This window comes from Calonectris borealis, chromosome Z (genome assembly GCF_964195595.1).
Source record: "Calonectris borealis chromosome Z, bCalBor7.hap1.2, whole genome shotgun sequence".
In the NCBI taxonomy this organism is placed as follows: domain Eukaryota; kingdom Metazoa; phylum Chordata; class Aves; order Procellariiformes; family Procellariidae; genus Calonectris; species Calonectris borealis.
This window is the reverse complement of record NC_134352.1, coordinates 51,506,576-51,520,792: the sequence shown is the minus strand read 5'-3', so window position 1 is coordinate 51,520,792 and position 14,217 is coordinate 51,506,576. Positions and strand designations below refer to the sequence as shown.

Sequence of the window (14,217 nt, the reverse complement as noted above, 5' to 3'; positions counted from 1 at the left end):
TCATGGAATTTTTAGCTTATAGATTGAAATTTGTTTTTTGTGGGAAGATGGACACAGGAGACATGTCTTATTTCAATTTCTATGCAGAGTAGCTTGTGTTAATGGGCATTTGGTTAGAAAGTGTGTACTTCTTGATGATGGCAGCGAACTTCTTAAGGTGATTTGTGTGAAGAGCAGTGTAGTTCTAATTAAAAGACAATCTTACAGTCTTTTGTTATATGCTACTTCTTGGTGTGCAATGAGGATGAACTTTTTTTGGAGTTCACAAAGCTGTTTCTTTACTACCCTCTGCTGGACATAAGGGAGAAGTCCATGGGAAAATATTTGTGTTTCAGTAGTGAAAGGAAATGATAAATTTAGAATCTTTTTCTTTTTGTACGATGGCACTTTTGTGAAGCATTCTATCTAATAGACTATATTATAAAGAAAGGAAGGTCAAAAAAGTCCCTGCTCTTTTTTTTTTTTTTTTTTAAATATTAGTCTGGTTTTATCCTTCAATCATTATTCTGAACATGGTCTAAAAAAGGAGATTTCTAGTTTCTGGAGTTAGAAATGAAGAGGAAGAATAACGTCAAGTTTCTGTGGACTCTTCAGTTGAAAGGTGGCTGTTGGTACACTGTATAACCTGCTAGCTTTCCAGTTTGCAATGATACCAATGTGTACCATTGCATGGATGTGGAGTCCTGAAGTGGAACACATACTGTACCAGAAAAATTTAGATTGGGAACCTTGATATCATTCTGCCTCTTTAGCCTAAGATTCAGTAGTCAAACAAATTCTTTATGTATTTGTATTGAACTCATCAAGATACTACTGTTTATGATAATCAGTTTCCTGGAACCAGTGTCTTTTATTTTAACCTTTAGCGCCATTGCTCTGGAAAGATGATTTCTTGGGAAATATAGAGCAATCTGTATATAAAAATAGTGTTTCTTGTGATGTGTCTAGCTGCCAAAAAGCTGGGTGGGAAAGCTGTTTGATAAACAGTGGAGGAAAGGGGAATGTGGATTTTACCATGAGAAACAGAATTATTAGTTCATAAATTTCAAACTCTGTGTCTTGTTCACAGAAATGTAGTGATTTTCTATTGTTTGTTTTATGTGTTTGAGGCTGCCAACTCTTGAGGCTGCTCCAAGCTGGAGCTCAAGGTCTCTCAAAGTTTTTAAGCCTTTCTCATGAGGCCTGAAAAATGTCCCCATAACTTCGTCCATTTTATTTCTGAGACTGAGTATGTTGCCATATTTCTGAGACTTTGAGTAACCATTTAAAGACCATTCCCGTAGCTTTCACCTTGTCTTTCCTGCTCCCTTGCCTGTAAATATATTGACCTTTTCATGTCCTGCTAAATGTGTCATCTCGTATTAGCTTGGTAATGCTGCTATGATGGGGAGATGACTGCAAAGAAGACTTGAGTCATGGTCCATCTCTGTATTTGCAGAAGGTATACGTACATGCAATAGTTTAAGGCTGTGGGTGTATTAACTTTCTTATTGTATCTAAGTCAGTGAAACAGGAAATTTAGGTCCTAGCTAAAACCAAAACACACCCCCCCCCCAAACCTGCAGACCTGCTTTTTTTTCTCCTTGTTGTTATTAATTTCACCATGAACTGCAGTGTTAGATAAGTTATAGTTCTCATAAGAAAGGCTTGAAAAAGCTGCAAGTAGTGTGAGAGAGGACACATTCCTCAGCCAGTTAAGAGTGCTACTGGTTAAACTTTAAACTACTTTTTGTCTTCTATTTTTGTCTACACACTTCTTGACGACTTCCCCCTACTTAATCCTCTGCTTTCTAGTGTCTCCACAATGCACAACTGGCATCTAGAATTCTGGCTACTGTGCTGTCTTGTATATCCTCTAAGCACTGCAGTTTTCGTAATGATATCTCTGTTGTGGCTCCAAAGTTCATATTTCTCCAGTGACAGGCTCACTGACGTAATGGACTTTCTTTCTGAGAGGAGCTTCCTCTTTATCATTTTCTATGTCATCGTATTATTCAAGTCCAGTTTGAAGGCTGTTTGCTTTTACCTCACTATCAGACCAAAGTTGTTTGAATACTGTCTTATGTAGCCCTCACCAGGAGTTAGTAACAAGTCACATGTTAATCTTGTCTACGTGCATGTATAAAGAAACAGTGTCAGTTCATGTACTGTTAAGGGGTTTACCAGCTACTGAGCACGAGAACCAAAAGGAACATGATTTTCCCCTCAAGGTACTGTAGAAAGAGAGAATAGTTCAGATGGGTTTTCCAACTGCAACTGAGTTGCAGATTGGAATGAACTTGGATTTATCCAAAGGCAACCAAACTACATCAGTTTAGCAATCCTAGTTGTTTTTACTTTTTTTTTTAACCTAAAGCCAAGCGTATGGCTTATCTTGTAGCCCCCATGCCAGTGCAGTTGTTTATCCGGTGTTGTGCAGATCAAGTATGGCTCCTCTGTCAATGAGACACATGACTCTAGACTTCATATACAGAAAATGTTTATAGTGAGGGTTGACCGCACTCTGTCAGGCTGAAACAACATTTACTTCAGTGGTTAAGAATTGTTCATAGTTAAGTAACTTTATAGTTATTAAAAGGTTGTTTATTATCCGGACAGGAGATGGCTCCACCTTACCATGATCAAGAGGCATTAGCATTTCTAACACTAGGTGGAAGTGGTCAGCACATCTCCCAAAGATGTGTTTAGACCTGACCTCCTGATTTGAGTTATGAGTCATGGGGAAATGCTTTTAAGTAGCAAGAAGTAAGATCTTAATCTGAATATGGAAGCACACAAACAGAGTGGGTAGATGATGATCCAGATATGAGGTACATGTGTGTCCTCTTCACTTAAAACTTTATCTTGGCTGAGCATTTCGCATAGGGATTGGACCTCAGCCACGGGGAAGTGTAAGTATCCTGACAACTTGTTAGTAAAATGAAGCTGAAAAATCTTGCAGAAGTGATCTAAACAAAAGCAGAGAAGAGAAAAATTACTTCTATTGCTGTATCTAACCTTAGTAACTGTTGTAAATGTACTTTTCTCTTTTTCCTATTGTTTTTTTTGCTGCTTATCTGATAAAGGGTATTTTCATGTAAATGCAAATGCCACATTTTCGTGGCTGTGGCATTGCATAGTTGTAGGATACTGAATTACTCTTTCAGTACAGACTGCCCCAGTATTCACAAGTATTGCAGTACTTAGAGCAACTGTGAGGTGCTGAGAAAAGTGGAAGCCACAAAGGCCAGTTTGGAAAATGGTATTGCAAACTGTTAGCAGGCAGAAAATGTCTCCTAGAAACCACATTAGCATTGACGTGCAATAGGACACTGGAAAAAGTGACTGAACCTTAAGGGATTAGAGTAAACATATAGCACGGTTGCCCACAAGTTCCAAGGCTGATACTGAAGTTTTCCTAGTAATTTTTATTTGCTGTTTCTCAAAAGTCACAATTCTGTGTGTGCTATCATGGAAACAGATCCCAGATATCTTTGTTCTTTAAATTAAGACTGAAATTGACTCAGGTTGAATAGCTAAGGAAACTTCAGAGATTCCATGAGTTTGTGTGTGGTATTTTACTTAAGATGTCTGCCTTCATATAGACCATTAGCTGCACATGGACGTGACGAGTGACTGAATCTTGTTGAATAACCAATGTTTTCCATGTTGGATAAGCAAACTCTTTGTAAATACTGGAGAACCCACTTTTTGGATCCATCCTTGGGATCGATCTCTGTGACTCGGAAGTGACAAGAAGCTTTCCAAGCTAAACCAGAAAGTATTCCGATTTGACTCCCAGTTGAGAGACTGTGGTCTGGATGTCTGTGGCCAGGAACCTTTATAACTTGTTTTCACACAGATTCTTGTTTCTAGACAGGCATTGTGTAAAGTTTTCAGACACATATGGTTCAGTAAGGATACTGATTTTCACACCTTTTGTGTGATTCGAAGAGGTTTGCCTGGCTAACATGATGCTGGTATCAGTGTCTTTCTGTTTGTCAGACAGGAACACGGAACTCCTCTCCTCATCCTACTTCTCTTTTTGGAATCGTTAGTACAGTGTTACAGGTTAGACTCATCCCTGACATTTCTTTCTTTCCCTCAGAGCGTGTAATGGATCATTCTCACTGTGAAGAGAAGTGCATATAAGCATCAGTAGAACCTGTTTGAACCTTTACTCGCAAAATAGACAAGATTTTCTATATAGTGTTTTTCTGCAGCTGTGTTCTTCCCAAACAAAACTTCAGACTCGGCTTGGAATCCAGGTGCAACTTCTATGGCTGATGTGCACTTAGATAAACAGTGATTCCGAGATTCTTTTCCTTAGAGCAGTCTAAGCAAATCTGAATTTCTTTATGTTTAATAACTCTGTATTAGCAAGGCTTATGTGCTAATGGCTGGTTAGATATCTCTCATAAAGTCTTCGTTTTCCCACTGATTTCCTACTGATTTACTGGCATCTAGCTCTGTTTAAATTTGCTAGATATATGGTGAACCATAAGCTGCAGCAATCAAATTGGTAGAACCCAGGAAAAAGAATATTCACTGCTCCATCAGACACAGACAGCATCTTACATGACTTCCTCAATTTACATACATAATTCTTCTGCAAGCTCTTTTAAGCATCTGAATCTCTTCTGGGTAAGACAGCTGCTTATACTGGTAAGCTAAGATTAAGGTTTACCTGAGTAATCTTCTGAGACTTTTGAGGAGAACATAGTTCACTCTTCATCTTTGGCTTCTAGCAATGCAAGAAATTAGTGGCAGTTCCTGTCAGGTCTCTGCCAGTGACTTATCTTGAATGAAAATACATTTTATTTCTCTCCCTAGGTCTTTGTTTTCTGAAGGTCCGGTGAACTAATTTAAACAAGGTTTTAAAAATCAAAATTGTAACAAACTACTGACATGTGGCAAAGCTTTAAAGAATCAAACTGTAGAAGAAGATGAGCTGTAAAAGCAAGAATAGGGCGTTGAGATTCCTAACCTCATGAAGAAACCCCAGTTTTGAACAAGTCAATTTTCTACACCTTTATATGGGGATAAGATGATACTTACCTGTCAAACAGATATTTTGATTTCTAGTTTCTAATTTAATTTCCCTGTGTGTACTGTCTTGAATCTTTTTGAAAACTTTCCGTTGGAAACCTGTCAGGTACATCTAGCTCTTCTTTGGTCAGTGCCTAGGGTTCATACCTTTTTTACAGTAGGCTAGACACCGTGTCCTGCTTCCAGTTAGGAGCCTGTTTCTCACATTCCAGAGATCATCAGGAATCTATGTAGCTGAAACACTAGTTTTGCCAGTGCTTCTCTTTAGCACAGGCATGCTAATTCTACAAGTTAATTCTTCAGTGACTTGTGACAACTCAAGCAAATGGACCATCTGCAAATATGTCTGTTTTTAAATGGAATTGCTTTTACTTCAGACAGCAAGAGAGTGATATGTTGGCACTTCGTACAGGTGTCTGCTTGTTCCTTGTAATTGTTTTTTTAATTAAGTATGTTAAGCAGATAAAACTCCTGGGAAGAGGCAAAATTTAAGCCTTTTGACAGACCTTATTGTGGAGAAGGTTTGGTAGGCTCTGTGCTGTTGCTGCTTTTTTCTTTAGTAGACCTTCCATGGACATCAGTTTCAAAAGTCTTATCTTTTGTATGTGTGTGTGTGCTTATACAAAGTTTAAATTTGTTGCCAAGAGCCATTTTACCATCTGTTAATGTTTCTCTTCTTTAAAAGTTCAGAATCAAGATGTAGTCTCACATACTTGCTACTTTGTTTTACTTTTCCAAAATCAGTAACTTCAATTGTTTTCCTGTAACCTTAAATGTGCTTATGTTAAATGACTTTTTAATATTAATTCCTTTTTCTTGATCGTCCTAATTTAATTTGAAGCCAAGAGACATTTTTGGATGAATTTTTCTTTTCAATTCAGTTATCAATCAAAGTGAAAAGATTTTATTGATAGAAAACAGTGTAGTTAAAATTGCATGTGAATTTCCATTATAGCAGATCTTTAGTACTGCTTTTGGTAAAAGTATTTTTCCAGATGAAATTTTGTGTCCAGGCCCTTAACTGGACATATGTATCTGGTGATTGGTTTTGTGTTTATTGTAACTTGAAAGAAATTTTTTCAGCTTGGATCACTTAAAAAAAAAAAGTTTAGTAAAAATATAGTCTACTTTTGAATTTTTTGTAGGTAATACACATTTCCAAGTAGATTCTTAGCATAGTCATTTGCATTTTTGTGCTTTTCTAAATGTTGTAAGAATGGGTAAGAAAGTTGCAACAACTTAATTCAGAGAATCCCATTTTGCTTAAACTCTGCATGCATGTATAAGTGTTCTTCTGTGTAATGAGATGTTGTAGTAGTCAGGATATTTGTTAAAAGAGGTCATGAACATCCTGAATTGCTAGACAAAAACTTAACAGAATAGTTACAGGTCAAGAAACACAGCAGCAGAAAAATAATAGGTTAATGCTTTAAAACATTACAGAGTTTACAGATTTGTGTTGTAGGGAAACTATGACTAGTCTAGGGCTGCAAAGCAATCTGTTTTGGGCACCTTAATTGGAAATTAGGTGCCAAAGCCAACATATTTTTGAGGAATTCTGTATCTTCTTGTGCTTCATCTGTCTTCTCACTGAAATTGTAGATACTCTATTGATATCCCATTGTATTTTGGGACATACAGGGTGTGGTTATGTTGCCTCAGGTGACAACATTGGTGAAAAAGCAAATAGTAAGGGAATAGGTAGAATATTTAACTTGGTTTTTCTGTTTTCTGACTCCAGCTGCAGTTTTCTTGATTGTAAAAAATGCAGCAATAACATAATGCTACATCAATTTCTTTAACTAAATAGAAAATAATAATTTAATATTCTAGATATGTAAAAATTATTTTTATATGTATTTCTTGGTATGAGTTCTCACAGTTCCAAAGTACAAGTAGTTCAGATACATCAGGTTGGTATATGGAGTTCTAATATACTGAATAAATAGAATAGTCTGTGTCCTGTTTACCATCTCTGTGGACTTAAATTTCTTCAAAATGTACTTTTAGGCAGCTACGGTGAGAATAAAGAAACTGGAAGAAAACATTGAAGCAGAGAGAGCAGCACATTTGGAATCCAAATTTAATTCAGAGATCATCCAGGTAAACTTTTTGTTAACTATTATGTACAAGTTTACAGTAAAACAGTTGATGAAGTTGTAGACATACAATCTTCCAAAAATGTTAAGACCACTTACTTGCTTCAGTGAAAACACTGGATAGTTTTTTTGCAACAAGTGTCAAAATTGTAATAGCAGATATATAAAATGAGAGAATAGAAAAATACCTGCTTTTCAGGGAAAATTAAAGTTATTAGAATAAATAATAAAATAAAATGTTACATTTGTAAGTTTGAGAATTCCCACTAGCATTTAAACAGTGAGGGGAAAGGAAATGTTTCACAATAGTTAAACACTATACTACTGTTTAAATATCCTGCCCTGTATCTTTTGAATGGGCACTTAGAGTTATTTGGAGATACAGTGATTACATCCAGCTTCTCTAGGAGAGAGAGTGAGAGCTTAATGCATCCTGAAACTGCAGTTCCAAACACAACTATTCAGAGTACATTTCAGCTTCAAAAAAAGTTGATATGTGCTGTTACCAGTAAAGATTGATTATATGAAAAAATCTAGTATATATATACTTGCATATTAAATCTTTGTATTATTAAACTGTATTACATGGGGTTTGACCCAGTAAGGCAATTATGGTTTATTTTAAAAAGCAAGTGAGAAAAAGCTAAATCATGATTGCTTAGTAATCTTGTACTAACTAACAAGCCCTTCACACTGGACTTTTGAAAAACTAACAAAAAAAAAAAAAGGAAATTTTGGTATCTTTTTTTAAATTTATTTTCTGAGTAACAAAAATAAGTACAGCCATTCTTCAGTCAGTTGTTTTCTTATTCTCATGATCTTCTTTATGTACAGGCACTTAAATTTTTTAAAGTGACAATTAAACTAGTAGAAAGGAAAGATTTAGTTTTTTTAATTTCCTCTCTCTACTTTTACAACATACAAAGGAACTGGGAGGGTAACATTCCTTAAAGTTAGAGACTTATGGGTGAATGACTGGTAAGGTTTTCTTTCTTGTTCATGTACATGAACAAGCTTCAAGTCTGCTTTATGCTCAGTGGAAGTGTAGCCTGTACTGTTAATCCCACACTTTCATGAGTCTACTTAAAAAATAGAATTCCCCTGTAAAACTTCAATAATAACAGAAAAAGGAAAAATCCAGACATCACCAAAGGAGAATAAAAGGTGCTTTTGGTCAGCGTATCTGTTTGTCTCTGATTTGAACTGTATGTATTCATACATTTTTACATGTGTTCAATATTTTCTGTGTGTATACTTCCATATAGAATTAATAGAATATAGTTACCTGTGAAGCAGAACAGAACATAGAACAGCATTAAAGATCATGATAGTTTTTCCTAACTTGTTTTAATTGCTGTCTTATCACTTGGTAGTTAAGAATTCGAGACCTTGAAGGAGCTTTGCAGGTGGAAAAAGCCAGCCAAGCAGAAGCTCTTTCGGATTTAGAAATGATCAAGAAAGAGTTCAAAGAGGTAGAAAATGCATATGAGAGAGAAAAACACAATGCCCAAGAGAACTTGGAAAAACTCAATGTGTAAGTTACCTTTTAAATTAATTGTAAAATGACAGTAGTCAATTGAGTACCACTTATAGTTTACATTCTCTATAGTTTTCAGACAGTAGAAAACAACACAATCTGATGCAATTTGCCAAACCAAGCCAAGGTTCAGAACCTGGCATTCTCTTAATAACAGGTCCGTATCAGTAACTGTACATATTATGGGTAGGTGGAGAAAATAACCAATCTGTTATAAATTATTTACAAAGCAAAAATGTTGAAAATAGTAGTTATGATAGGGTCCTGTCTCCAGTAGTGTTTGGGAGAAGTGTAGGAAAACATACGTGGCGGGTTTGTAACAGATTTTTTTTCTGTATTCTCTTACATTATTATGAAAACATTACTTTTCACTTCAGGGAGCTAGATGAATCTTTAAGACTTCTGTCTAGAAGTTGTGTATAATTTATAGTGGATAATCTTCATTTTCAGCTTTGAATAATTGTGGAAAATTCTAACTTGGTAACGAAAAATAGAAAAAGGGGTGAAGTGTGTGAGAGCAGATGAAATTACTTGGGATTCCTTTCCTGCTCAGCACAATCTGCTGTGTCTGTGGTAACAGACAGTTTTTGGAAGAGTGGCTTTGTTATATTCCCCAGGCAGATATAGGATGCACAATACTGAGTCTTCTTCCCTGGCTGGATCAAGTATATATTGGGGTGAGAAAATGTCAGGAAGAATGGTGTTGGAAGACAGAGAACTGAGGAGTAGGTGAAATAAAGAATAGTAGGTGACGTTTAGGGATAGAAGAGGTTTAAGAAGACTTAAAGTGGGTGGCACACAGTGGGGGTGTGGAAAGAGACTCGAGCTAGTAGAATGGGTTGGGAAAAGGTAGAGGTGGCATCTCTTTCAGTCTCAGATTATATGAATCTGCACACATAGGTATTTATGTTGACTTATTCACACAAGCAATAGTGTAGAACAAAAGAAACTGGTTTTCCCACAAGTAAGAAAGTTTTGTGTGCCTGAGAGAATCTTTCTATATGCATGGTTACAGAGATGTTTTTACTAACACAGCTGAAACCTGTGCTGTATTATAAACACCTTAGAGCTCTTCATTGAAATAAGGCCAAAAGAAGTCTGAATGTAAGATTGTGCATTTAGGTAAACCAGAGTCATATTAAAAAATTAAAGCTTTTTTCCTCAAAGAAAAAGAAATAATTTTTATTTAAAAAATTTGTGAAAATGTGTGAAATACATTATGATAGTAATCTAATGTGGTGCTTCAGGAAGACTGCAGTCTTCACAGCTGGGAAACTGAATAAGTATATTTCAAGATTCTGTATGGTCCTAAAATAACATCAGTTAATTAAACTGTAATCTCATCCTGCTTGATTGTTTTTGCTTTGAGCATGAGTTCTACGCCAGCAACATACATGGCACTAAACTAATACCAAGTTCTTTGCATTTCCTTGAAATGGACAAGGCCTGTACCATTGATTGGACATCTTATTCGTTTTTTGTTGCTGTGTTTTTAAAAAAGCTCCTTTGTGTTCAAAACAGCCTTGTTTGGAGGAATGGCTGTTGGATCAGTAGTTTTACGTAACAGGCTACTTCACACTGTATGAGTTTTTATTGTATGTAACTTCTTACTCTTACAGACAATATGGTTCCTTTTTATTTTTTTCCTTTTCCTCCTTCTTGTTCTTTCTGGTAGGTTTCCATATTCTTCGAGTGGTCCAGAAAGTATGGAAAATTCATGTAACAGATAAAATCTTTCTCTTCCCTTCAGACTTAGAAGTTTTCTTGAACTAGTGTTCTTCCACTAGTACTTGTGAACTAGTGTTCTTCCAGTGCTTGTTCTTGGACCGTTTCTTCAGTCCTTCCAAAGGCTAATATTCCAAAGTCCATCTTTGTATTTGAGGTTAGACCAGCCAAATTCAGCATTCTCAAGTGAAACACGGGGCTTTTTTTAGTTTTTTTGGCTAATGCCTGTTAAGCTGGAGTAGTTTTCAGTCTAGAAAAATTTCTCCTGTCTTGGCAACATGCCTACCATAGCATGGCTTTCTGTAATCAGTCGGGGAGCTGTAACCTTCCAAGAATCTCCAGATACTATTTACTCTTTCCTTCTGGAAGTTTCGGGAATTTTTCTCCTGTTGTTTCTGTCCAAGCTCAAAAACTAGCCCTTGAATTGTACAAGCAGCTCATGTTTGTCCTTATATCTCTTATTACGTCTCTTGCATTCTTAGAGAAAACAAGTGTGTCTGACCTGTAGCTTTTGCTGATGAAGTTCAAGGTAATGAGATTAATGAACCACAGATACTGTGAAATCTAAGGGTGCAGTCAGTCCATCTGGGGGGTTAATAGACTTGTAGAAATTATACCTATGACTTTTGAAAGTACTTAGCTTTTGAAATGCAGAACTGCACTGTTTTTTATCTTTATAGCTCTTAAGAATGTGAGTCTGAACACGTGGGTCATGTTCGGCTTTGATGTAGTCACAAATAAAGTTAAAATTACAGAAGATTGTAAAAGATGTGAAATAAACGTGGAGTCATGAATTCTGCATAAATAAATTTTTAAAATACAATAACATATTTAAGTGTTACACATGCCCAAAAATGTAAACCACACATCATGCAAACATACTAGGTCCTGAAAGGAGTGTTAATGCTTTACACTGGGAGTTACGTATCAGTAAAACAATTTGATTTTCAGGGTTTCTATTCTGTTTGGCATTTTAATGCTTTTATTTGTCTATCTTCAGTTGTTCTTTTTAACTTTCATCATGCCTGTTCTCTCAGGTACTCCTCTCTGTTTTAGGAAATTCTTATTTTCATGTTGCTACAAGATGTTTTATCTTAGGTATCTGTGCTCAGTAATAATTTTCAGTACAAGATCCTCTCATGAAGATTCCTTTTGGCCCCACAGAAAGCTCATAAAATATGAGTTCCTCACCTACATTTTTTAGAACAATTTGATTGTTTGATTTCATCACGCTAGATCCCAATCCCCCAAAGTGGTATGCATGTGCACTTAAGTTTCCTTAACAAACAGAGTTTGTCAGAGCATTTCATTCTGTGAATTGTATTAGCTTCTCAGATGACCAAAGACATTTTATCTCAAGAAGTAGTCTTAAGGTGGAGTACTGCCTGCACATGGAACTGAACTGCTGTCCAGTTGTTAACCATGTGGAGCTCCACTATCACTTTAGGCATTGAACGTGAGCGCTCTTTCACAATTCTGTATTTTTTCTAGACACTTAGAAATTACAGGTTACACTCCACTAAGTTAGTGACAGAGATGTGAGTCTTTTAAGGCCTGAATTATTCTATTATTAGTATCAATATATTCTGAGAATCAAGGGATGATAATAGAGATAAAATGTAAGCTAATTAGAAGCATTTTTGATAGTTTAAACATCTGTTTAGGAATTTTCCAAACCATTAGAACTTTATAAATTTTACCACAAGACCTGTTTTTTAAATTTTAAATTAGTAATGTTAGTTAAAAATTGTGAAAATCCGTAAGTAGTAATTTTCCAACTAAGTCTTGGAGAAACTCCTAAAGATACTTTTCTGTATGAGATTATTCTTAGATTATTAGATTATTATTAGATTATATGTATTATTATAATAGTTAAATATTGAATTATATTGCTGCATTCAGTAATGTTTTTTTCCTTGTGAGAATCTTTTATCTAGACATATGAAGCTGTTTCTTTGAGAAGCGAAGGTTTTTGTGTTTAGAGTAGTTCTGATCCATAAAAATTACATTTTGGAAAGATGGGACGAACTCTAAAAAAAAAACCTTATTGTAAAAAAAAAAAAAAGACTTGTTTTTTTAGGGACTATATTTCTTTGTCTGGAATTGCTGTAGGAAGTACGTGAATATATGTATTTGTTGGGGCTAAGACTAGGAAATACAGTTCTTACAGTTATGGTACCAGTTGCATTAGGAACTTCGATTAGTAGAGAAGTAAGTACTTGTGTTACTAAAATGCAACAAGAACCTTAAACAGCCTTCCCCTTTTCCTCTAAACTGAGTAATTCTGTTCAACAGTTCTTTCCCAGGAAAGCAGATTTGTCTTGTTTTGGAGCAAAAAGAATTTGTGCCTACCTAAAGCATCTGCTTTGTGTGTTAACTGGGTATCAGAATAAATTTTGTCTAATACCCAAACAGTACTTTCCACTACTTGCAATCATCTGTTGATTCAGGCAATTACTCCTAGCAGCTTCTGCCAACTGAGTTTTTTGAAAACAAATTATCTTCTGTGATTTCAGAGAATGCAAACCTTTCCATGAAAGTTAACACAGTTAAACAGTTGGTGGTTTTGCTAATAGAGCTTGAAGAAACAGAAACAGCCTATCGTTACAATTTTGTTAGTCCAGACACCCAAATTTCCAGAACTCCATAAAGATAGGTAATAAAGGTCAAGCTTTATCTCAGATGGATGTCAATACTCAGTTCCCTTGAGGTAATTACATGGGGTGGACATGTACTGCCTCGTCTGTTTCCTGTTCCTTTTTTTATTCTTTGAAGCATGTAAGTATCGGTAACATTGGTGAATATCAGTGATTGCCTTCACCGGATCCCTTCAGAGAGAATAAAAGAGCCTTTGATCTACTTACCTTTGAAGGCTGTGGTCCTTGGACTCCAGACAATGTCAGGAGTTTGGCTTTTTCTTTTAAGCCATGATTTGGCATCCTAACATATTTTCCCTTTTTCTGGAGGAGTCCCATGAGTTTGTCATTAAGCCTTAGTCTTTGCAAAGTCTTGGAGACTTCACTTGTGGTGCTAGAACACTTGTATGTCTTTTTAGCTGGACTTGATGTAGGATAAATTATGCCAAATTTGGAAGCTATACAAAGCTGTGAGAATATATTTTCTCAGAAAAAGATGGTTGTAGTAACTGAAACCAAGCAAACAGGCTTTTCTGGGTTGCATGACTTATTAATTAGCTCTGAACCCAGTAGCACTATGTAAATGGGAAGCAACATGGGATTTGGGTCTCTGTGTGAATTTACTTTTCTTGAAGAGTGAGAGCATGATATTGAATAAATTGGAACTGCTTTTGCTGTGTTTCTGAAAGCTGTGGGAGTAGAAGCTACTTTGGGGGACTGAATCAGGCAAGTTCCTTCTCTAAGAATAAGAAATAACCATCTACAGCTAAAAGAAAAAAAATCAGCCAGGCTGAAGCAGAAGCGCATAGATATTTGAAGGACTGTTAAAGTAGTCCTTCAGGTAAAAAGATACATTGATCTGTAAGAAATAAGTCAAAGTCATGAAATGACAATATTGACTCAAAAGTTTCAAAGTTGGAAGAACTTTGAGCACTTAGCATTACTTTCAATTCTAGTGAGACAGAAGTGATAGGAGCAGAGACAAAGAAATGAGAGACGCCTGGATGTTCCCACTGCTAGGTTTGAAAGTTTGAACTTTTCAAACCTAGTTCAGGTTGAAAGGGATTGCAGGAGATCTATAGTCCAACATTCTGCTGAAACCAGGAAGCTATGAGACCAGGTTGCTCAGGGCTTCATCCCGTTAGGTCTTGAAAACCTCCAAGAATGAAGTTGGCACAACTTCTCTGGGAAC

The 14,217-nt window shown here is 36.0% G+C and overlaps 1 protein-coding gene across 2 annotated transcripts in view; it reads left to right on the top strand.

Annotated features, from left to right (window-relative positions):
- CCDC171 (coiled-coil domain containing 171) overlaps window positions 1-14,217 on the top strand; it is a 154,966-nt gene that overhangs the window by 20,958 nt on the left and 119,791 nt on the right. For both annotated transcript variants that reach the window (XM_075136387.1, XM_075136388.1), the window contains exons 7-8: window positions 7,039-7,131; window positions 8,501-8,661. In XM_075136387.1, the coding sequence (XP_074992488.1) occupies window positions 7,039-7,131; window positions 8,501-8,661 (254 nt within the window). The remainder of the gene's footprint in view (window positions 1-7,038; window positions 7,132-8,500; window positions 8,662-14,217) is intronic.